Source organism: Anabrus simplex, chromosome 4 (genome assembly GCF_040414725.1).
Source record: "Anabrus simplex isolate iqAnaSimp1 chromosome 4, ASM4041472v1, whole genome shotgun sequence".
Lineage (NCBI taxonomy): Eukaryota > Metazoa > Arthropoda > Insecta > Orthoptera > Tettigoniidae > Anabrus > Anabrus simplex.
The window spans coordinates 237,168,809-237,194,623 of record NC_090268.1 but is presented as its reverse complement, the minus strand read 5'-3'; the positions used below and the strand labels follow the sequence as shown (position 1 = coordinate 237,194,623).

Here is a 25,815-nt window from a genome sequence, read left to right as displayed (position 1 = left end):
TTGCGTCTATTTTCACTTTGTACCGTTGTCTTCCTATTATTAGTTTAAATTTGTAGGTAGACTGTATCCTACAGTACGTGTACCACAATGCGCATTCAACCTTGTACAGTGTAAGCAATATGTCTTTATCATTCACTTCCCACATTCTTCACTGCAATGTTGTGGACTTATTGTATATTTATTATGCTTGTCACGTGGTTTTGCGCATGGAGAATAGGCGTACCACTAATTACAGTAAATAAAGACAATGCTGGTGTTGAATGCATTATCCGATTTCATCATCCGTAAGGCAATCACGATGAAGATCATTTGAATGTAAATATACTTCTTTTTCGTGGAAAAACCGCTGGCATGTATTACGTGACAGAACAGAATCACTCCAGATACAAGATATATAAAGGAGCAGCTTCTTCCTGGCGGCATAATCAGATAGAAGACTGGAGCCAGGAAAATCATGGGACGATATCTGGTGAGTAGAGCATGAATATTACCGTAATGGTTGCAAGGCAACACTGACTTTGGAAGTCAAAAAGGCGCAAATGGACAGTTACGCTTCGTTGTCTTGGCCTGAGCGTAAGAATGAGTTTCGCTGAGCCTCGTGAGGACAACAGAGGAGCTGTTGATATGACCATGACAGTCAGCAAGTACGCAGAGTGGTTTAGCACCGCGCTTACTCAGATAGGTTTCAGGCGATGACGTTTCAGGAAAGGGTCAGGATTGGTAAGGAAGAGACCAAAAAGACCAAACCCCATGTACTACAGCACTTGAAGGGCCTTGGTCTACCAGGCGACCGCTGCTCAGCCCGAAGGCCTGGAGATTACGAGGTGGCGTGTGGTCAGCACGACGAATCCTCGCGGCCGTTATTCTTGGCTTTCTAGATTGGGGCCACTATCTCACCGTCAGATAGCACTTCAATTCTAATCACGTAGACTGGGGACCTCGAACCAGCCCTCAGGTCCAGGTAAAAATCCTTGACCTGGCCGGGAATCGAACCCGGGGCCTTCGGGTAAGAGGTAGGCATGCTACCCCTACACCACAAGGGGTAAGTAAGAGACAATAGCATTAATTAAGATTCAGCCAACCACCTTCAGGACTACTGATTCTTGTATTCGAATTCACCAACTCCCGAATGTAATCTTATAGCTGCGCTGCTCGTACAACGCAACCAGCTCGCTCGATGTGGCGGAGGAAGTCGTAAAGTTGACTACGTAACACACCAGTGCTTTCAGGTCATCTGACTGGAGGTCAGCTTGGCAGGCGGAAGGCCGTAATGAGCTGTATGTGTAATTTGTTTAGTTTAGATCATCCTTAACGGGAAAATCAATGCTACTTTCATAGAGGTCATGCAGGTTCTTGGAAGAGTTGAAGGTAAAGATTCCCACTTTTCGTAATATCTGCATTATTATTGTACCGGGAGGTACACCTCTACGCCGCACATTTAAAACTCGCGCCTTAAAGAACTCTTCTACAGGAGAAACACTGAACTTGAAACTGGACCTATTTAAACCTATTCTCAGAAGATGTCACTACCGTAATTTTGTTATTGTGAAATTTCCAGTACTGTGTGAATTTCAACTTGTTTTATTTTCCGTTCCTCAAGAAGTTTGGACATTCTCTCATAGATGTCACTGCTAGAATACTATGATCATGCACCCTGGTGCGAAGTGAAAGAACTTTTTTGAAGAAGTTTTGTATTCATAAGGTTTTTTTTACTAATTGATGTTCATTTATTTTTGGGTTGGCAATAGTTTTCTTTTCTTTTCGCCAGATTTGAATCCAGCCAATCCCTAATTTTTGTAATTAATTTCCAACCAATCCTAGATTTCTTCTTCGACTTTGAGTGTAAATTTTGAATCGCCCTATAAAATTGAGAAGGTGTGGCTTGATTATTCATGAAAGGTCTCGAACTTTCCCCGAGGGTTTATAAACTGCGGATGTTCACGTCTCTTGGCCATTAGATCAACATCTAAGTGTGTGTGTGTGTCAAGCAGGAGGCGGGAGGCGCCTCTTTTCATCAGGCAGCAGTTCTCCGACAAGGTATGGTCACTTAACACCTTCACTTTTGCTAGCTCCGCAGTTTAACCTGGGGGAAAGGTTCGAAAATTTAACTTTGTAACCAACTTCCTTAAAATGTAATTCTCCGTTCGGCTCATGTAAAATTTCATAAATCTTTAACTGTAATCTGGGTTAGAGAGTGATATACTCTCTCGAGTTCCCCTTCATCTTGGTTTGAGGTACCGCATTTGTTTCTGCAATGTATTGAAGTTATCTCCATGCGCGCTACCTCAGTAGTTTGGGATTAGCCCCTGTTTTGTTGGCCAAGTGCCCTATAGGTTTTAAAATGTTTTTGTTTTTGGTGGGGGGGAGCTCAATCTTTGACTCCATTCCAGTTGTACTCGGGCCGTTTCTTGAACCTGTTCTTTTTCACTAAGGCCCCGTAGGTTGGGTACTAGATACCTCTGTGTAATTAGCTGGCTATTTGTAAAAGTGCCTTGTAAGGCCAGTGACTATTAGATTTTCATATTGTGTTGCCTGGAATAGGCTTGAAAACTGAGAGCGCGTGCGCTCTTTTTCAAGTGTGTAAAATTGCCTCTCGGAGGCCTGATATTGCAATTTTGGGGAGCAAGTGCTCCAGGTATTAGGGGATTTCTGCCCTTTGTGTAAAATTGCAATCTTTTATAAAGTTGAGCTGAGAGCTCAGGTAATATAAAGCGAGGGGCTGGGAGCCCTGGTTACTAATCATTCACTAAAGTTTGGGTTTTCTTGCTTGGTCTAAATCTTGTCATGGTACCTGATATATAATTGTTATCTCACTAAGTGAAAAGTTATTACAATTTTGTTGTTGATTGTTGAAACTCAAAAAATAAAACCTTTGTTAAAGTTTTAAATTAACTTTGTTTTAGTAGTTAGACCCATTCACCCCAGCACCTTCTTTCAACTCTGCTGATCCACGGATATCCCCGTAACAATTATTATTATTATTACGAGGCTACCCGTGCAGCAGAAAGAGGTTAAAAAAGGTGCTGGGGTGAATGGGTCTAGCTAAAATGTCAAGAGTAGATTTAAAACTTTAACAAAGGTTATATTTCTTTTAGAACTTCAACCTTAACAATTTTTTCATGACAATTTTACAGGTACAAGTAGTAATCATAAAACAAGTCTAGGAAGGACAAGATTAGTGGTTTTAACAGATCGTGGGCTTCAAGCCCTCGCTTTACTTTTCCTGAGCTCCTAGCTCAAATTTACAAAAGAGCACAATTTATACCACGGCAGAAATCCCCTAATTCAAAGAGCACTTGCTCCCAAAATTACAACAACTAGCCTTCAAGAGGCATTCAGTAATCTTACTGTGAAAAAGAGCTAACAGGCTCTCAGTTTTCCAAGCCTACTCAAGGCAAAATCAACTTACAATTCCTGGCCTCTCAAGGCACAACTTACAATTGGAAAATGATTATACAGGGGTATTTGATACCCAACCTACTGGGCCTTCATGTAAAAAGAATAACGGTTAAATAAAGGGACCGAACACAAAATGAATGGAGGCGTATGCTTGCGCTCCTAGATATGATCTCTTAAAACCTAAAGGGCACTAGGCCGATGAAACAGGGGCTATTCCCAAACTACTGAGATGACTCGTATAAGGATAAATTAATGCCTTACGGAAATGCCTTACAAAACGTAGTCACCTCAAAGCAAGATGAAGGGGAGCTCGAGAGTTTACATCACTCTCCATCCCCGATTTACAGTCGAAGATTTTATGAAGCTTTTTACATTATCCGGCAGAAGTTACATTTTACAAAAGAAGGTTACATAGTTAACGATTCGGAACCTTCCCTCGGGTTAAACTGCGGAGCTAGCAAGAAAGAAGGATGTTATGTGGCCATTACCTGGTAGATGTACAGCTGCCTGATGAAAGAGGCCGCCCGCCTCCTGCATTGACACACACACTTAGTAAGATGACGATCAATTGGCCAAGAAACGAGAAAATCCGCAGTTTATAAACCCTCGGGGAAAGTTCGAGATCGTTCAAGATTAAACAAGCCACACCCATCACGTTTATTGGTCAATCTAAAAGTTACACTCAAAATCGAAGAAGAAGAAGAAGAAGAAGATTGGTAGGAAATTAATGACAGAAATTAGGGATTGGCTAGATTCAAAACTGGCGGAAATAAAAGTAAATATTGCCAACCCAAAAATAAATGAACAAAATCAGTAAAAGAAAATTATGAATAAAAAAAATTCTTTGAATTATAAGTTCTTATACCTCGCACCAGGGTGCATGATCATAGTTTCTTGTAGCGACATCTGAGGAAGAATGTCCAAACTTCTTGATGGATAGCAAACAAAACCAGTAGAAATACAGTCAGTTCACGAAACTTCACAATAACAAAATTAAATCATATTTTAGTGGTGACATCTTCTGAGTAAATTTCTAAGTTGGTGTAGTTTCAGTTTCACTATTTCACCAATATAGGAGTTCATTTAGGCGCTAGATTTAAATGCGCGGCGTTGGGCCACGAACCTACTACGCTGGCGTAGCAGGGGGAGAGGTGATACTCCCACGTGACGCGTCCCAGGTGGCGGATAGGGGGGTCCTAACCGGCTTGCCGGCGGACTTGAGGGAAATAAAATACCTCTCGCGGACCAAACACACTAACCCCTGCGGGTGGGGGATGCACATGTAGAATAGTAGAATACACCCGCGGTATCCCCTGCCTGTCCTGAGAGGCGACAAAAAGGGGCGACCAAGGGATGATTGAATTAGAACCATGAAACTACTTTTGATTCGTACCATCACGCGGGGAACACCATCCGTTGCCTGTACATGCGAGTAGTACCACTATATTCGGTACGAAATAGGTTTGTGATTAGTAGCAGTATAGAACCTGGCGTGGGGGTTTTCCAGTACCCGTGCGTCGTACCCATGTGAGCAACACCGCGGATCTGGGCGTTGCCTGTGAGTTGTACCACTATATGAGCGACACCGTGGGTCTGCGTTGCCTGTGATTAGTACCCAATATGTGAGGAACACCACGGGGCCGGTGGGACCGGCACCCGTGACCAGTCCACCTAGGTGAGGAAACTCATCGGTTTGCGTTGGCTATGAGTGGCGCCATTGTGTGAGAAACACCATAGGTATGCGTTACCTGTACGAAGTACAATACTTGTGAGTAGTACCATCTTGTGTGGAACACCGTGAGTCTTCGCTACTTTTGATTAGTACCCCAACATGACAAATACCATGGTTCTACTTTACTCGCGAAATGTACCATTCTGTGGGGCCTTAGTCGTGGATTTTGCACCCCTGTAGACATCAAGCATCATTGTGCTTTGTGAGTGATCCCTTGGTCAGTAATACTATTATTTACGGTCTTTTTTGAGTTTGATCCACTGTTTTTGTTTGTCTGTTTGTTTGTTGTTTGTTTCTTGTAGGGATCATGTCCATCCATTCAATCGTCATGACATTTTTTTTATTTTGGTCAGTGGATTAATTTGAACCTTTTGTTATTTCATTTCTTACCACTAGGGGCCGATGATCTCGATGTTAAGCCCCTTTAAACAACAAGCATCATCATCATCATCATCATCATCATCAACCTTAGCGCTTTGCAAGGACACGTCCCCTGGACCGGACAACATCCATAACCAGATGTTGCAACACCTTAGTGATGATAGTCTAATATATCTCCTTCGTGTGTTTAAACGAATCTGGATAGAGGGTGATTTTCCGTCTCAGTGGCGAGAGGGCATAGTCGTTCCTGTCCTCAAGCCTGACAAAGATCCTAAGTATGCAGGAAGTTACAGACCTATTAAACTGCCTGTGTAAGTTATTTGAGAGGATGGTAAATCACCGACTCGTGTGGTGTCTGGAGACACAAGGACTCTTGTCCGAGTACCAATGTGGTTTTCGAACCGCTCGACCCACCACTGACCACTTGGTACGCCTGGAGAGCTCTATCCAGGATGCGTTACTCCGCAAACAGCACTTGGTAGTTGTTTTCTTTGACCTAGAGAAGGCTTACGACACCACATGGCGATATGGTATCCTTTCAGTCCTGCATCAATAGAGATTCCGAGGTAACTTGCCAGTATTTATTGCGAATTTTTTGTCCCTCCGTCTATTCCGTGTCCGAGTAGGGAGGACATATTCGCAATACCACGTTCAAGAAAATGGAGTCCCACAGGGATCGGTCCTTAGTGTCACTCTGTTCGCGACTGCCATAAACTGCATTGTCGCTGCTGCTGGTCCAGCAGTAATACCGTCCCTATATGTGGACGATTTTGCTCTGCACTATAGCTCGTGCACTATGGCAGTCGCAGAGCGACAGTTACAGCAAGCTATTCGGAGGGTGGAGCAGTGGACCTCAGAACATGGCTTTCGGCTTTATGCCGCAAAGACCTCTGTTGTCCACTTTTGTCGTCAACGTACTCTTCACCCCCACCCTGAGCTTTATTTTGGAAATGTCGTTCTTCCCGTGGTTGACACTTACCGATTTCTTGGGCTCCTTTTCGATAGCAAATTATCGTGGGAGCCACAGGTGCGGCAGTTAAAAATGCAATGCACTAAGAGGCTGAATATCATGAAGTTTCTTAGCAGCACTTCTTGGGGGGCTGATCGCGCGGTGCTCCTACGATTCTATAGGGCACATATTTTATCTCGTCTAGACTACGGCAGTGCAGCATATGGCTCAGCAAGACTAAGCATTCTTGCGAAGCTTAACAGCATCCATCACGGCGGGGTTAGGTTGGCGACGGGATCTTTTCGTACAAGCCCCATTGCCAGCCTACTCGCTGAGTCGGGTGTGCCACCTTTACACCTGAGGCGCCAGCAACTTCTTCTTACCTATGCTGCTAATTTGCGACAGATGCCACTTCATCCAAGCTATCCTTGCGTCTTGAACAATGGCAACCGTTTGCTTTTCGCTGCTTGTCCTCGAGCGACGCGGCCGGTTGGGATACGCTTGGATAGCAGTTACGAATTGTTTGACGTACCTTGGGTACCTCCGTGGGTAGTACGGCGACCTGAAATAGATGGAGGAACAGAGTTTTCTCCGGGTACTCCGGTTTTTCCTGTCATCATTCGTTCCAGAAACGCTCTCCAATATAATTTCTTTTCATCTGTCAGTCAGAGGAGTGCGATAGGCTTTGGCAGCCGGCATAATTCCTATCCTCGCCGCTTGATGGGAGCTTCATTCATTCCATTCCTGACCCGGTCGAATGACTGGAAACAGGCTGTCGATTTTTACATTGAGCATTCAGTACTGAACCACAGTAAAGTGATGTGAATAGCTGCAGTGCCCTTAGAATTGTTTCTTACACATTACGCATGTGTACTGCCTGAAGCATGGTACGTCAGGTAGTATAAGCAGAGGAGTATTAATTTTTTTCTGGTGGCTTTACGTCGCATCGACACAGATAGTTTTTATGGCGACGATGGGATAGGAAAGGCCTAGGAGTTGGAAGGAAGCGGACGTGGCCTTAATTAAGGCACAGCCCCAGAACCACGGAAAACCATCTTCAGGGCTGCTGACCGTTTGATTCGAACCCACTATCTCCCCGATGCAAGCTCACAGCCGCGCGCCTCTAACCGCATGGCCAACTCACCCGGCGAGGAGTATTAAACAAAGCTACGCCTACCTCATAAACGTTGTATTTTACTTCAAGCTCCTCCCTCGAACAAACCATTCGCTAAATTACTTGCTAAATTTAAAAAAAGACCAAGTGCGGACATTCATCTCTGCCTCCCGTAAGGTTATTTGTAGTTATCTCCCAAACATTCTGTATATTGTTCTAGTCTGGAACACACCCGTTCACGCAAATAAAGTTGATGTCGCCCTCAATAGCTCATAAATACAATGAAATTTTAAGCAGACTTTTGATGAAAGGCATGTCATATTTGTGGCAGAAATTTTCTTCGGTAGACTACGAAGTTTGAAATAAATAAAAAGTTTCATGTCAGAAGTAAATATGGCAAGAGGAAGAACCTATAGGCATGGACTTGCAGAATCCTCAACCGGCTGCAAACAGCACTTGCACAAGTGAAGACTAACCTGGCTAGATAGTGCGGTATTTTTTTTTTTTTTTTTTTTTTTTTGCTATGGGCTTTACGTCGCACCGACACAGATAGGTCTTATGGCGACGATACATAGTGTTATAAGGGCAAAGATGAGATAGCTTGAGACTGGGTCTTTAAAGAAATTATGTTCGGATAAGAAAAATTAAAATAAAGTGTAGATATTAATCAAATCAGGTATTGTTCTCACATTTAAAAAAATAACAACTCTGATAGCAGAAGCACTTCATGTATATTTACTGACAGGCAAAATATCTCCTCCACGAACCTGCTACGCAGGCGTAGCAGGGGGAGAGGTGATACTCCCACGTGGCGCGTCCCAGGCGGCGGATAGGGGGGTCGTAACCGGCTTGCCGGCGGACTTGAGGGAAATAAAATACCTCTCGCGGACCAAACACACACACCCCCTGTGGGTGGGGGACGCAGACGAATAATACACCCACGGTATCCCCTCCCTGTCGTTAGAGGCGACTAAAAGGGGCGACCAAGGGATGATTGGATTAGTACCATGAAACTGCTTGTGATTAGTACCACCACGCGGGGAACACCTTGGGTCGTTATTACTTGCGCGTAGTACCACTATGTTAGGTACCAAATAGGTTTGTGATTAGTAGCAATCAGGAGCACCATGCGGTCAGGCTTTTACGGTACCTGTGATTAGTAGCACTATATGAGCGACACCAGAGTTCTGGCTTGCCTATGATTAGTACCCACTATATAAGGAACACCACGGGATAGTACGAGTCCCTGTGGTTAGTACACTTATGTGATAAAAACCATAGGTTTGCGTTGGCTGTAAATGGCGCCGCTATGTGTGAAACACCATAGGTCTGTATTACATGTGTGAATTTCATTACCTGTGAGTAGTACCATAATGTGTGGAATATCGCGAGTCTACGATACTGTTGATTAGTACCGCACCATGTCAAATATCATGGTTCTACTTTCCAAGTGATAGGTACCATTATGAGAGTGCGATGACCTATATTTTGGACCCCTTTAGCTTGCAAGCATCATCGATTTAATACTGAGCTATAGAAGCAGTCCCTTGGTCAGTATTACTATTGTTTTCCGTCAGTTTTGTGAGACTGAGGCATTGCGGGTCGGCTCCACTGATTGTTTTAACTTAATATCCATCCGTTCATTTTTCGTCCTCACGTTTTGAATTCTGGTCAGTGGAGGATTTTTATTTTGTCATTGCATTTCATCTCATTTCGTACCATCAGGGGCCGATGGCCTCGATGTTAGGCCCCTTAAAACAACAAGCATCATCATCAAAATATCCCCTCGCGAATTTAAATGTAGCTAGCATCATACCTCATAAAAATAATTGCTGTTCGACGGCCTTAAAACAACCTAAAAACATTATTAGCAATGTTAGCAATTTTTTTTAAATCACAAAGGTTTTTTTTCATTTTCCGTCAGCTTTGCTGGAAACTGTACATTTTCAGTTTTCTTAAGTTGGCAGCTCTACAAAAGAAGCTACGAAGGTATGGAAAACTTCCCTTGAGATATCTCGGAGAGATGTAGTGGTATGTTGTCGTCTTCGGATCGGGCATTCTATAGCAAAGCACTCCTACTTACTGAAGGGGAAGACCTCTGGTGTGTACTTGCGGTGGTCATCTTTCGTAGAATAGGCCTACAACCTCACGGAGTGCGTGGACCTGGCCGACCTATGTCGTAGTCTAAAACTTCCAAGTACCATCTTTATTCTACGAAATGACGAGTAGTGAGTATACATTGCCATCCGTTTTATGAGGGATAGTGACCTGTTTTATCATGTTTAAAAGTGAACCAAAACCAAACCCCACGGCACTTAACGCCCTTGAAAGGGCTTTGACCTGCCCAGCGACCACTGCTCAGCCCGAAGACCTGCAGATTACGAGGGGCCGTTTGGTCAGCACGACGCATCCTCTCGGCCGTTATTCTGGGCTTTCGAGACCGGGGTCGTCATCTCACCATCAGATAGCTCCTCAATTCTAATCACGTAGGCTGAGTGGACCTCGAACCAGCCCTCAGGTCGAGAGAAAAATCCCTGACCTGGCCGGGAATCGAACTCGGGGCCTCCGGGCGAGAGGCAGGCGCGCTACCCCTACACCACGGGGCCGGCTGTTTAAAAGTGAAGTTTCTAATTATTTTTGAATTTATTGTTAACTACGTTTCTATTCTCTTGACTATGTTTTTATCTTTGTGTATTTTTAAAATTACTTTTAGCTTTTAATTTGAATGAAATATACTATTTTATTTGTAAGTCAGTGCCTTATTCAACTTTTTATATTTTCCTCTATTTTTAATAATTTTATCGCAATATAAGGCATTGCGAATTAGATGCACTTATTATTTTAAATTCGTAATAATTTCCCTCACCATTATCATTTTTAAATTCTAGTCAGTAGATAAATGCTAAATAATAATAATAATAATAATAATAATAATAATAATAATAATAATAATAATAATAATAATGTTATTTGCTTTACGTCCCACTAACTACTTTTATGGTCTTCGGAGACGCCGAGGTGCCGGAATTAAGTCCCGCAGGAGTTCTTTCACGTGCCAGTAAATCTGCCGACACCAGACTGACGTATTTGAGCACCCCCGAATACCACTGGACTGAGTTAGGATGGAACCTGCCAAGTTGGGGTCGAAAGGCCAGCGCTTCAACCGTCTGAGCCACTCAGCTCGGCGATAAATGCCAAATTTTAATTTATTATTCAATTTGGTTTCTTCTCGTACCATCAGGGCCGATGGCGTAGATGTTAGGCCCCTTTAAACAACAATCATCATCATCATCATCATTATCATAATCAACACTATCCTCCAACACAGTAACACAACGCAGATTCACCCACCCTCATCAGAGGGTCTGGCTTAAAAGAGCATACACAGGCTGGTAATAACCACACGAAATTACTATTATTATTATTATTATTATTATTATTATTATTATTATTATTATTATTATTATTATTATTATTATTATTATTATTATCGTTTTATTGTTGTTGTTGTTGTTGTTGTTGTTAAATTTCCATTTACTGTAGATACTTCTCTGGGTGTTAGAACAGATGATATTTTCCTTTTGAAATAATTTGATGCACTTTTTGAGCGTAATATCATCGTGTCGAAGACAGTTGTTAATAACAGGCTGCGTACCTGATCTTGTTATCTTTTGGTATGTTTGTTATATTTGATTATGAAGGTTTACATTAGTTAGTCTGTTGAGAGTACAAGTGAAATGTGCTCAGTATAGGTGTGTCTTGTGCTTCGTGAATAAATAAATAAATAAATAAATAAATAAATAAATAAATAAATAAATAAATAAATAAATAAATATGGCTAGCACTGAACTACAAGCTTGATAAATTAGAAATATTAGAAAGAAGAATTATAAGGAAAATATTAGGTCCTCTAAGAATTGCAAAGTTTTGGGAATTAAGAAGTAACAATGAAATTTACCAGAACGTAGAAATCATATCAGAAACAATAAGAAAAAGGAGATTGCTATTTCTTGGACACATTTACAGAATGGATGACAATAGACTAAACAAATCTTCAAGTACCTTTGGGAAAAGAAATCAACGACCACCTGGATTCAAGAAGTCAAGAAAGACCTGGAAAGGAACAACATACGAGAAGAAGAATTATTGGAAAGAAAGATTTTTAGGAAGAAAATCTTACAAATGGAAGGATTCCAAGGGAGGAAGGAAAAGAAAACAGGCACAAAGTGGTTTGAAGACAGGAAAAAGAAACACAGTGAACAATGAAAGAATACTGGAAGAAAAGGAAAGAACTAATGAGGAACAACTGAAATTGTAACGTGGTCCTTAGAAGGCCGGAACGCAAGAGAGGAAGAAATAAATCAAACAATACGCCTCAGTTTGGCACGGGAACAATTTTGAATGTTTGGTGATTGGCCTTATAAAGTTTCCTTGATTAATTAGTTGTTTTCCCTTCTGATGTACGTACGTAGCGAGGTTTTTATAGGTCCTTACGTTCACCTGCCTGTTTACACGCTTCTTTCTTCTCAAGAGACATTTAAGAGGCTTTAGCCCGAAGGCTGGTTGGATCGCAAGCACAATAAGCCTTTGCATCACCAATGAAGTAGTAATATCAGAAACCTTGATCATTGGAGTCAGATCACGAACTAAACATTTAAAAAAACATGAAGGGAAAATCTTTGGCCCAGTATGCATAGAAAGAGTGTGGATGAAGAGGAGGTCTCCTGAATTACACTGACTGGCAGAGCAAATGCAACACCAAGAAGGAGTGGTTCGAAAGGGATGAAAGTTGGGGAAAAAACAGAGACGGCACGGACGAATAATTGATGTTTATTTCAAACCGATATGCAGGTTACACAATGCGCACGGCATCGACTCAGTAGGATGTAGGACCACCACGAGCGGCGATGCACGCAGAAACACGTCGAGGTACAGAGTCAATAAGAGTGCGGATGGTGTCCTGAGGGATGGTTCTCCATTCTCTGTCAACCATTTGCCACAGTTGGTCGTCCGTACGAGGCTGGGGCAGAGTTTGCAAACGGCGTCCAATAAGATCCCACACGTGTTCGATTGGTGAGAGATCCGGAGAGTACGCTGGCCACGGAAGCATCTGTACACCTCGTAGAACCTGTTGGGAGATGCGAGCAGTGTGTGGGCGGGCATTATCCTGCTGAAACAGAGCATTGGGCAGCCCCTGAAGGTACGGGAGTGCCACCGGCCGCAGCACATGCTGCACGTAGCGGTGGGCATTTAACGTGCCTTGAATACGCACTAGAGGTGACGTGGAATCATACGCAATAGCGCCCCACACCATGATGCCGCGTTGTCTAGCGGTAGGGCGCTCCACAGTTACTGCCGGATTTGACCTTTCTCCACGCCGACGCCACACTCGTCTGCGGTGACTATCACTGACAGAACAGAAGCGTGACTCATCGGAGAACACGACGTTCCGCCATTCCCTCATCCAAGTCGCTCTAGCCCGGCACCATGCCAGGCGTGCAGGTCTATGCTGTGGAGTCAATGGTAGTCTTCTGAGCGGACGCCGGGAGTGCAGGCCTCCTTCAACCAATCGACGGGAAATTGTTCTGGTCGATATTGGAACAGCCAGGGTGTCTTGCACATGCTGAAGAATGGCGGTTGACGTGGCGTGCGGGGCTGCCATCGCTTGGCGGCGGATGGGCCGATCCTCGCGTGCTGACGTCACTCGGGCTGCGCCTGGACCCCTCGCACGTGCCACATGTCCCTGCGCCAACCATCTTCGCCACAGGCGCTGCACCGTGGACACATCCCTATGGGTATCGGCTGCGCTTTGACGAAGCGACCAACCTGCCCTTCCACGAACCTGCTACGCAGGCGTAGCAGGGGGAGAGGTGATACTCCCACGTGGCGCGTCCCAGGTGGCGGATAGGGGGGTCCTAACCGGCTTGCCGGCGGACTTGAGGGAAATAAAATACCTCTCGCGGACCAAACACACACCCCCTGTGGGTGGGGGAGGCAGACGAATAATACACCCACGGTATCCCCTGCCTGTCGTGAGAGCCGACTAAAAGGGGCGACCAAGGGATGGTTGTATTCGAACCATGCAACTACATGTGATTAGTACCACCACGCGGAGAACACCAAGGGTCGCTTTTACTTGTGCGTAGTACCACTATATTAGGTACGAAATAGGTTTGTGATTAGTAGCACACAGGAGCACCGCGCGGTCGGCTTTTGCAGTACCTGTGATTAGTACCACCATATGAGCGGGACCATGGGATGATAGCTACCATGGACCTGCCTTACCTGTGATTAGTACCCACTATACGAGGAACACCACGGGATAGGGAGAGGTCCCTGTGGTTAGTACTCTTATGTGATGAATATCATAGGTTTGCGTTGCCTGTGAATGGCGCCGCAGAGTGAGAAAAACATAGGTCTGTATTAATGTCGAATTTCATAAGCTTTGAGTAGTACAATAATGTGTGGAATACCGCAAGTCTCTGCTACCATTGATTAGTACCGCAACAGGACAGATACCATGGTTCTACATTACTAGCGATAAGTACCATTCTGAGGGGCCTTTGACTTGTATTTTGGACCCATTTAGACACCAAGCATCCTCGATTTGCCTTGGAAGTGGTCCCTTGGTCAGTACTACTATTAAATATGATAGTTTTTTGAGTCGGGTCCACTGATTGTTTTAAATTCATGTTCATTCATTCATTCATTCATTCATTCATTCATTCATTCATTCATTCATTCTTCATGGCATTTTTTATTTTGGTCAGTGGATAATTTTGAACTTTTACTTTGTCGTTTCATTTCGTACCATTAGGGGCCGATGACCTCGATGTTAGGCCCCTTTAAACAACAAGCATCATCATCAGCATCAACCTGCCCTTCTGAGCCCGATCACCATACCCCTCGTAAAGTCGTCTGTCTGCTGGAAATGCCTCCGTTGACGGCGGCCTGGCATTCTTAGCTATACACGTGTCCTGTGGCACACGACAACACGTTCTACAATGACTGTCGGCTGAGAAATCACGGTACGAAGTGGGCCATTCGCCAACGCCGTGTCCCATTTATCGTTCGCTACGTGCGCAGCACAGCGGCGCATTTCACATCATGAGCATACCTCAGTGACGTCAGTCTACCCTGCAATTGGCATAAAGTTCTGACCACTCCTTCTTGGTGTAGCATTTGCTCTGTCAGTCAGTGTATATCAGCATTCTGAGAAAATATGAGACATTAGAAGAAAAAGGTGATTGAAATTTCATGACTACATACAAAGAAAAGATAATGACTTACTAAAAATATATTTAATTATGCCTACTCACTAAAAGTCAATGATTGGATAATCGAAATTGAAAAAGACCTTCAAGAAATCAGCATAACAGGTGAAATTACATTGGAAAGACTTAGGTTTGGAACGTTGAGATAAATTAAAAGCAGAATTTCGAAACAAAGACATACTTGGGACGATATGAAAAACGGTTCACATGCGGGATTGTCATTTTGTTGTACCTAGCAACATTAACATAATCTACTGACCACAGAGTGAACTAATTTCTACAGCTTGCTTTGAAACTCTCACGTAGGGAAGGCGATACTTCGTGTTTTACACTTCGACGATGTCACGGTTCTCCATTCTTCTCACTGAGGCGAACAGTTCCTTTTGTAGGCCACGACCACGCCCCTTTTACCTTCTCCGCACCTCAAATCACCGCAACACATCTCCTGACCCCAGAGGGTGGTGATTATTGTTTTAAGAGGAGGTACAACAAGGTAACCATCCTCTAATAACACCAATCACCGGGCGAGTTAGCCGTGCGGTTAGGGGCGCGCAGCTGTGAGCTCGCATCTGGGAGATAGTGGGTTCGAATCCCACTGTCGGCAGCCCTAAAGATGGTTTTCCGTCGTTTCCCATTTTCACACCAGGCAAGTGCTGGGGCTGTACCTTAATTAAGGCCACGGCCACTTCCTTCCCACCATTCCTAGGCCTTTCCTGTCCCATCGTCACCATATGACCTATCTGTGTCGGTGGGACGTTAAGCAAAAAAAAAAAAGAAACCACCAATCAGAGGAAAAACATGTAAGAGGTCCAACACTTCGAAATATGAAAGTATCGGCAAAATGAAAGGAAGGACAACGAAGGGCGTGAGTATAAAGACCTCCCTAGGCCTTGCAAACCTAATACCGTCAGAGTCGAAAAAGAAGAAGAGTTGACCAAAGGAGGTCTGATACGATGGATTAAAGTAAGGAGCCTGGCACAAGTAAGTGAAATTAGGGCCTAATGCCATGATCACGTAGGTGAACCGTGATCGCCAACCCACGCTTCCATCTTGAGAACCCTGGCCTCCCTTTTAGTCGCCTTTTACAACCATCAGGGGACACCGTCGATGTTACTCTACCGCCCCACCCACACGAAGAAAATATAAAGGATAGGGCTTATAAGTCTCTGGTAAGACCCCAATCAGAGTATGGCTCCAGTGTATGGGACTCTCACCAGGGTTACTTGATTCGAGAACTGAAAAAAGATCCAAAAGAGACTTCGAGGAAAAAATAATTTGTACTATTTTATGATGCAAATATAGATATAATTGATATTATTTTCATGTTTGCATTGTTGTACACCTTCCACTGAGGTTCGATTCCTGGTCGATCCTGGAAGGATATCCAACCTTAATCCCCCGGCCAAAACGAAAACGAGCTTGGATGTCTCCAGCTACCCCAGAAGTAAGTGGGATAAGCTGACGAAATTTTAGCCCGTATCAGGAAACAGGACTAAGGGCTAAGAGCTAGACATACCTTGCAGGTACGGTCGATATCGTTGGACTCAGCGAGGAACTCACCTACACATCGCTGTCGGGTAAAGATTGTCCATGTATTGAATCTTAGCTACTACTGGGGAAATTAACTGATTTGTAGAGATCAAGTGATCTATCTCCCAAGTGACCTCATTCTCTTCACCGAACGCGGAACTTTTCTGAGGATGGGAATTATGAACGGATAGTCTCGAATTTGGAAGAAGGCTGTTGTGGTTTTCAATTAGGTTCTATTCCGCTATTTGTATAAGGTTTAAGTGGAAAATCCCTGGAAAACTCTCACTACGACGCTGACGGAGGATTATAAACTCACTAAATTGCTCTCAGAGACTGAGGGCATCTCGTTACAACACTCACACCAGATTTTTAAGCTCTGGAAAGTTGTAATTCGAATGAAAAGTCTCTCTTTGACCACAAATGCTAATTATTAATTCGATTAGTACCACTATTTTTTAATCAGAAAGAGGGTTCTTAAACGTGCCAGTAATTCTATTGACACGGATTTTCAGATCGAACCCATTAACTGCAAAGTTTTTTTTACAAGTTTTCGGGGTTTCTTGAAGCGTCTAGTGAAAATCCACAGCCTGTTTCCAGTCATTCGACCGGGTCAAGGGTGGAATAAATGAAGCTCCCATCAAGCGGCGGGGATAGGAATTATGCCGGCTGCCAAAGCCTATTGCACTCCTCTGACTGACAGATGAAATGAAATTATATTGGAGAGTGTTTCTGGAATGAATGATGACAGGAAAAACCGGAGTACCCGATGAAAAATCTGTTCCGTTTCCGCTTTGTCCAACGCAATTCTCACATGGAGTGACCGGAATTTGAACCACGGAACCCAGCGGTGAGAGGCCGGGGCACTGCTGCCTGAGCCACGGAGGCTCTTGAAGCGTCTAGTTTGTTTGTCCAGCCCTTGTCCCGTTTCCCTACGGGGTCGGGTATGAGGTGAGATGAATTTGTCGTGGCGGTTTTTTATGACCGGATGCCCTTCCTGACGTCAACCTCATCAGAGGAGTTAATGAGAGATGAAATGAATGACGTGATATATGATAGTAGGGAGAGGGTGAAACCCGGTGCCGGCACATAGCCTACTCCTGTCGAATAGCACCAAGGGGTCTTGAAGCGTCTAGTAATTGGGGAAAATAATATCAAGTACACGTTTTGAATAACTATCACCTATCATGAGTCCCAGGTGGGATTCAATCCTAACGCACTCCCCACAGTAACAGAAACTCTGTTATAAAAGAAATGTGCTATACTGTAGATAGAATCTATAGACCATTAAAATAATATCCTGGAACTATAGACTGTCGTTACAATAATGACTTTGCAGCTTCTTTTTTTTTAAGATGGAAGCGAGAAAACCATGAAAACTTGTGTTCTGCCTACAATATACACAACTGATATGTTTTGAATAATAAAACGATCATTGCATGTAAACGATTCAACAAGTTCTGGGTAATAATACGTGAAAATAAGTAACAGGGATCGCCATTCTAAGCATTGCTTCGACGTTAGTATAGCAAGAAAATCACCAAATAGTCATCATGGCAGTTTATGGGTTAAGCAATCTTAAATGCCAACTTATCGTGCTGGGATTCCATTGCCTAACCGTAAATAATAATAATAATAATAATAATAATAATAATAATAATAATAATAATAATAATAATAATATGAAAAGAATGAAATTCTTCGGTCATCTCACTAGATTACCAGAAAATCGATTGACTTTAAGGATAATCGATTATGGGGTAACGAAAACTCTGGCTTAACCAACTTCGAAAGGACATCAGAAAACGCAAACGTAAGTTCAACAGACAATCCAGAAAGAGACATCTATAGACCAAAGTAAGCAATTGGGAAGCTATACCAGAACAACCACAACAAAACCAGTACAGACTCACGTGGTCGGAAGAACGTAAACAAGCCTTCTCGGAAAGAACGAAATCCTAGTGGAACAACGAGAAGAACACACTGAAGAGCTGATTGAGTTATTTGCTTTACGTCTTCCAATATTGGGAGAATTCGCTAATACTACTACTACTACTGCTACTACTACTACCGGTAATAATAATAATAATAATAATAATAATGTGAACGTATTGTGTTTATGCAAATAACGAAATCAAATACATCAATACAGGTCATCAGGGACCATGTAAGCCTAGATGGTAAAGGCTTTCACCATCCGCAATCCCGGCACTAGTGGGATAAAATAGTTAGCTCTATGTCCTGGTTGTCTTTGCCTCCAGGAATTAACTTTCACCATTCGAGTAGCTCACTCGTCTTCTGTGCTTAAGATGATGGAATCCAAGCCCGGTTTAGTCTATCAACATTTATAACGGCTTAAATGTCACTTGATTTACTGACAAGTTCAATAAGAAGTTCAATTACCGGATCAAATTCAGGCATGTATTTACAGGTTCTTCTGCTGATGATCGTCGGCCTCCTCAGCGTGGCGCTAGCTGCAGGGCTAGCTGCTCCTGGAGGTGGTGGTGGCGGTGGAGGAGGTGGCGGTGGAGGAGGAGGTGGTGGTTCAGCTGGAGGAGCTTGTGAAAATGGTGTTCCTGGAAGGTCTGGAGACGCTGGGTTACCTGGGGCACCCGGTGCCGACGGTGTGGGAGGAGGTGGCGGCGGTGGTGGTGGCGGTGGCGGTGGCGGTGGTGGTGGAGGACCCGGACAGCCATGCCCATAAAGAAGTCAATTATTGGCTATTACATAGTTTAAAGAAACTGTTTGTACAACATTGTAACACAAGTTCCAAAATAAAATTTTACTTGCAACCAATCACCTTCCTTTTCTATGTTGATCGATTAAGCAATGGGATTCGTGTATACTTCTTAATACAGAAATTGACAGATTCTTGTACGGAAGAATTAGGATAAGATTTCATATACCTTGACACGTGCTTGTTAATGGACGACTTGCATGGTGTCTGGATGAAAGAAGGCTGTTGTCTGAGTACCAGTGAAGTTTCATCTTCCCTACCCATCACTTATCACCTGGTACGTTTGAAGAATGCTTTTCTCTGCAAACAGCACTACCTGACTATTTTCTTCAATATGGAAGTCGTAAATGGCACCACATAGCGTTATATATATTCTTTATAAACTGTTATGCCTTTCAGCGTTCAGTCTGCAAGCCTGTGTGTATTTACTACACCCTGTCGATTTGTTATTAGCTCTGTGGCCTCGTTTAGTTCTATACTTCTTATCTTTAAATCATAAGAAACTAAGTCTAACTATTGTCATCTTGGTCTCCCTCTATTGCTCTTACACTCCATGACCGAGTCAATTGTTCCCCTATGTAACCTATCCTCCTCCATTCACCTCAAATGCCCCCACGGCTGAAGCCCGTCTATGCGTTTATTAGTACCGCTTCATCTAGTTCATTCTTAACTTAGCCTTTATCACCTCATTCCGAGTACCCTCCTGCCATTGTTTTCACCTGTTTGTACCCCCTGCGGGTGGGGGACGCACATGTAGAATACACCCGCGGTATCCCCTGCCTGTCGTAAGAGGCGACTAAAAGGGGCGACCAAGGGCTGACTGAATTAGAACCATGAAACTACTTTTGATTAGTACCATCACGCGTGGAACACCATCGGTCGCTTTTACTTGCGAGTAGTACCACTCTGTTAGGTACTCCATATTTTTGTGATTCGTAGCACTCGAGGGGGGTTCAGTGTGGGTTTCCAGTACCCGTGAGTCGTGCCCGTGTGTGCAGCACCACAGGTCTGGGCGTTGCCTGTGAGTTGTACCCGTGTGGGCGGCGCCACGCGTCTGGGCGTAGCCTGTGAGTTGTACCGCTATACGAGCGACACCGTAGGTCTGCGTTGCCGGTGATTAGTACCCACTATGTGAGGAACACCACGGGAATACCGGCGCCCGTGATTAGTACACCTAGGTGAGGAACCTCATCGGTTTGCGTTGGCTGCGAGTGGCGCCGTTTTGTGAGAAACGCCATAGGTCTGCGTTACCTTTACGATGTACAATACTTGTGAGTAGTACCATACTGTTTGGATCACCGTGAGTTTACGCTACCTTTGATTAGTACCGCAGCTTGAGAAATACCATGGTTCTTATTTACTCGCGACATATACCATTCTGAGGGGCCTTAGACATGGATTTTGCACCCTCTTTAGACACCAAGCATCACTGTGCTTTATAAGTGGTTCCTTGGTCGTTACTAATATTATTTTCGATCTGTATTGCGTCCGATCCACTGGTTTTTGTTTGTTTGTTTGTTTGTTTTGTGTTTTGTTGAGTTCCTGTCCATCCATTCATTTTTCATGCCATATTTTATTTTTATTTTGGTCAGTGGATGCCTTTGCAATTTTTGTTCTTTCATTTCGTACCATTAGGGGCCGATGACCTTTGATGTTAGGCCCCTTAAAACAACAAGCATCATCATCATCATCATCATCACCTGTTTGTACTTTCATGTCTGTTACTGCAAACTTACTGTAATACAATAAAATAAATGAGTAAGTAGTCACTGGGCTAGCTCGCAAAATAGCCCTCATTGCAGTACAATTTCAACTCGAACCGAATGCACTCAAGACAAAACACAATTCAGAATGAATTACACTTTAAGTACACAACCAACTAAGATAATCTAATTTACCTTGCAGTGCCCCGGCCAGACAGATAGCTCAATACAACGTGGAAAACCCAGGACACTCCAGAGAGCGGATTAAATCTAATGCCGAAACACGAAAGAATGTCAACGAGATACTGCACTAATCTACTTGGATTAAACCAACTTTACTAAATAACAATTCTGTTTTATTTTCTTAGAACACACACGTATATAAATTATATATATTAAATCAAGGGTATGACATGGAAACAAAATACTCAATGCACACTGGGCTGAAAACGAGAATAATCGACGTGGAATTACACACTGATCGGTATTGCATATAACCTCAAATCATATCAAGTTAACATTATGATCATAATTTTAACCAGCATAACGATACGCACATTTCGAAGGAAAGGAAACGAGAGATAAATGTGTGTGGGACAAACCTAAGTGAAACAACAAATGGAACTTGAGTTTACAAGGTCGTGATTTCAATGAGCATAACAGTGCTTTAAGAAATTAAAATCCATTAACTTTAAAATAATAACCTAAAGTAGGTTGGGTAATCAAGCATAAGTAGTTACAGGTAAATCCAATTCGCAATCGTAGTGTTTCATAATGGGCAATAAATATGAGAAATGAAATTCCCTCAAACAGGAAATTGCGCTATGAATTTAAAGAAATAATGTGCAATTATTAAAATCAGCAGCAAAGGGTTAAATAAGGAAATAAAATATAATCAAAATATGAACATAGAGACGTAAATATTTTAAATATACATAGTAATTACTAGAGACGAGAATTATAGGCACTAAAAACAGTTAAAATAGGCAGGCATATAGGCTCTTAAATTAGCCAAAATAGGCATGTAAATAGGCACTAACGTGTAAAATAGGCAACAAAATAGGCGTGAAAAAATACTTATAATAACACACTCAATTACTATAAGAGGAATTTACATGTTTTCCAGTAACAACCTTATTCTCCTGTCGGGTAGACTGTTTTGTACTGAGAGAAAGATCTCTCAACATCACAGGAAGTGATTGGACAAAACTTCAATGAAGCCACGTCATCTGGTTTTAGTTCATCTGCTTCATCTACCTCACCTCGTAGCACCCTGACTACTTTAACCGTCGCTTTCCATCATGGATTCTTCTGCAGGACTCTTATGGAACTTTTTGCTGACAGCGGCTACCTTCTCAGAGGTTCGGTCAAAGCTTCTCCTGCCTTCTTCCACTACCCTAATGACACCACCAGGGGAAAGCCACTCTTCTCCAACTCTGCGATTCCTCCCGGCAGCTTGTTGAAATTTGAAGATGCTCCAGTTTATGCAGGGGGATATTATCTCCCACCATTACAGTGCACAGTTCTATAGAAAATTGTTGTTGCCGGGCTGAGGGGCTCAGACGGTTGGGGCGCTGGCCTTCTGACCCCAAGTTGGCAGGTTCGATCCTGGCTCAGTCCGGTGGTATTTGAAGGTGTTCAAATACGTCAGTCTCGTGTCGGTAGATGTACTGGCACGTAAAAGAACTCCTGCGGGACTAAATTCCGGCACCTCGGCGTCTCCAAAAACCGTAAAAGTAGTTAGCGGGACGTAAAGCAAATAACATTATTAAAAATGTTGTTGGTTGCTGTTTACAGTGGGCAGGTACAAAAGCTGCGATGACATAGCTCTCTGTACTCGTGTCAAATGCATCTCAGTATTTCTGTGTTGATCTATATGGTATCTTTTCACATTTGAACTGAAAAATAATAAAATTGACTTAAATTAAAATGTTCCTATATTTTAAATTTCTACAGGTGGGCTAATTGGCAATAATGCTTACTAATATCATGCATTTGTTTCATAAAAAGAAAGAAAAAGACTGTTAGAGGTGATGTTCCTAGAAGTACAAAACTTTAAAGTAGAAACAAGAGAATTCGTAATTCACATGGAAATATGTCCTCAAAAATGTTCAGTTATAATCTGGCAGTCTCCTGTCGAGTTCATCGGGTGAAAAAATAGTAAAACTGACGTGAAACGATACCTGAGTAGCGTAGAGGAGAGATCCTTCCTATATGCTTGCCAGGGATTCACCAAGCTGTCCCTAGCAGTCCCTAGCAGAAGGATTAAAACGGAAGCACTATCAATCTCAGATTTGTGAACATTTTATATGTTGCTATTCGTCGGCTTTGGTCAGCCAGGTCAGCTGTCATGCAGACTATTTTCTGTTGCCTGCAATAGATCCTGCATCATGTGTGCCCACAAGGCTGCCACCCTCGTTGAAAATTAGAAAACCGCGTGATTAGAAACTGTCGTGGCATGCGCCCATAACCTTACTTTTTGTCACAATTTAGCAAGACTCTAGATGGGATGCTAGAGCTTACGCACCCCCCCCCCAGCACAACGGTTACTAACCGGACCTCACCAATCCAGACCAACGGTCTTTTCACTGGCCTTATCTTGTAAAGATAGATAGAATTTCACATTTCGTAATATTATAATAAACAATATTGTTTAAACTTCATAAAAGAAATAACAGTATACTGTTATTGATACGAAATACATGATGTTACGGAGTTATCCGTGGTAGGCGGAGGTGAAAGAAAGTGCGGGCTGGAATAAGTCTCAACTACAAAATTAAAGTTAATTTAAAACTTTAACAAAGGTTATATTTTCTTTCCAAAATCAACCAATAACGGAGTATAACAGGTACCAAGTAGCAGATCAATAAATTAGGAAATTGCAATTTACAGTTCGTTACAAGATTTGGGCTTCGAGCCCCACAATCACAATTCTTGAGCTATTAGGCCAACTTTACCAAGGTACAAAATTGAACAAAGGGGCAGAAAACCCCATCATGCCAAGGAGCACTTGCTCCAAATTACAATGTTAAGCCTCCTAGAGGCACACAGAAAACGAATTTAGGAAAGAGCAGACCCGCTCTCAAAGTTCAAGCCTATCAAAGGCCACAACGAATTTCACTTATATTTGCCCTCAAGGCACACAAGGAAACAGAGGTATTTAATACCCAACCTACAGGGCCTTCGCAATGAAAATAAAACATCAGGATAAGTTACTGGCCCAAAGTACAGAGAGGACACTTTTTTTTAAACCTAAGTGGCTCTAGGCCGATGCACAGGGGCTAATCCCAAGCTAGGGAGGTGACCCGTATGAGAAAAATTTAATACATTAAAGAAGAGAAGAACGGTTATGAAAACGTAGTCACCTCCATTTCAAAATGAAAGGGAGCTCGAGAGGGTAAAGCACTCTCTACCCCCGACTTAAAGTTCAAGAAAACAGAAGTTTAGCAAGAAAAATGGTTTACATGTTTAGTTGTTTACATATTAAAGGTTTAGAACCCTCCCCGAGAGTACACTGCTGAGCTAGCAAGAAATAAAGATGTTAAAAGGCCATTACCTTGTAGAAGAGCTGCTGCTTGAAGAAAGAGGCACTTCCCGCCCCCTGCTAGATATCCACACACAGAGTGAGATGTTATACGAGTGGCACAGAGACAAGAAAATCAGCAGTTTTTATACCCTCGTGGAAAATTCGAGACCTTTCAGGAATGAGTAGACACACCCCCTCAATTTTATTGGGTCGCTAAAAGTTATACATCAACATCGAAGAAGAAAGACACTATTGGTCAGAAATTAATTAAAGAAATTCGGGATTGGCTGAGTTCAAAACTCGCGGACAGAAAGATTAATATTGCCAACCCCAAAACTAAAAGAACAAAATTTAGTAAAGACAAAACTTAAGAATCCAAAATGTCTTCAGGAGAGTTCATTCCATTGCGCCAGAGTGTATTACCATAGTTATTTTTGGTAGAGACATCTGTTAGAGAATGTTCACACTTCTTGAACAATGAAAAACAAAAGCAAATCAAAAACACTCAGTGAACTCTTCCGATAACTAGTAGAGTTAGTTCAGTGGTTAAAGTTCCGGGTTTCTCCAGTAGAGAAGTTTCAATTGACGGAAGATTTGAACTTGCGTCGCGTAGAGGTGTACCGCCCGGTACACTAATGATCATATTTAACACAGTCCTACTGCTTACACTATTAAATATCATCAATTCGTAATAGAAAATGCAATACTATCTCTCTTCACAAAACTGGACATACTAAACTCCTTCGTACTTACTAAAACATCCCCTCAACTTTGTATATTGCCTTTCTCCAATTCCTGTCCAACACATTACAATCGACTTGCGCCATACCTTGGTACAAACAAAATGGTGACAGGAAGCCCACATTAATAACCTTCATTTTGTACTTGATAACTTCATCGTTTCGAAAGAGATTCTTCAGTTCTTAAAGAGTAGTACCATGATTAGTCAGTTGAAATTTAATATTTCTGTATATTTAGTCACGAAATTATTAATCTGTATAGAAGTGTGTGCCCGTATATTTCGCCTTGCAGCCAAAACTACCCCCCGCAGACCACTGGTGTTTGTGTGTGGTAGTAGCCTGAAGTCTCCCATCGTGCACTATAGTGGTAGCGTGTCGGTAGCTATGGTGGTGTGGTAGATATGGGGGTTGAAAATGGTCGACTATATGTATAAATATGTGTGTTTGTTCGTATATTTCACCATGCAGGCACAGTTACCCATCACAGACCACTGGTGTTTGCGTGCTGTAGTAGCCTCGAGTCTCCCGTCGTGCACTATGGTAGTTGCCTGTCGGTAGCTGTGGTGGTGTGGGAGATGTGGGGGGTTGAACGTGGCCGACTACATATAAAAATAGACGTGTGCCACGATTACCCACCCCAGACCACTGGTATGTGTGTGTGGTAGTAGCTTCTTGTCTCCCATCGTGCATTGAAGTGGTTCTGTGTAGGTAGCTGTGATGGTGTGGAAGATGT

General features: G+C 42.9%; 1 protein-coding gene across 2 annotated transcripts in view; it reads left to right on the top strand.

Annotated features, from left to right (window-relative positions):
• The first annotated feature begins 292 nt into the window (after nucleotides 1-292).
• LOC136871831 (alanine and glycine-rich protein-like) overlaps nucleotides 293-25,815 on the top strand; it is a 66,344-nt gene continuing 40,821 nt past the window's right edge. The window contains exons 1-2 of one of the 2 annotated variants that reach the window (XM_068227222.1): nucleotides 320-469; nucleotides 18,808-19,172. In XM_068227222.1, coding sequence (XP_068083323.1) covers nucleotides 455-469; nucleotides 18,808-19,080 — 288 coding nt within the window. In that variant the 5' untranslated portion in view covers nucleotides 320-454 and the 3' untranslated portion in view covers nucleotides 19,081-19,172. Of the gene's footprint in view, nucleotides 470-18,807; nucleotides 19,173-25,815 lie in introns of those variants that run through there. The other variant, XR_011018041.1, reaches the window with a different exon arrangement.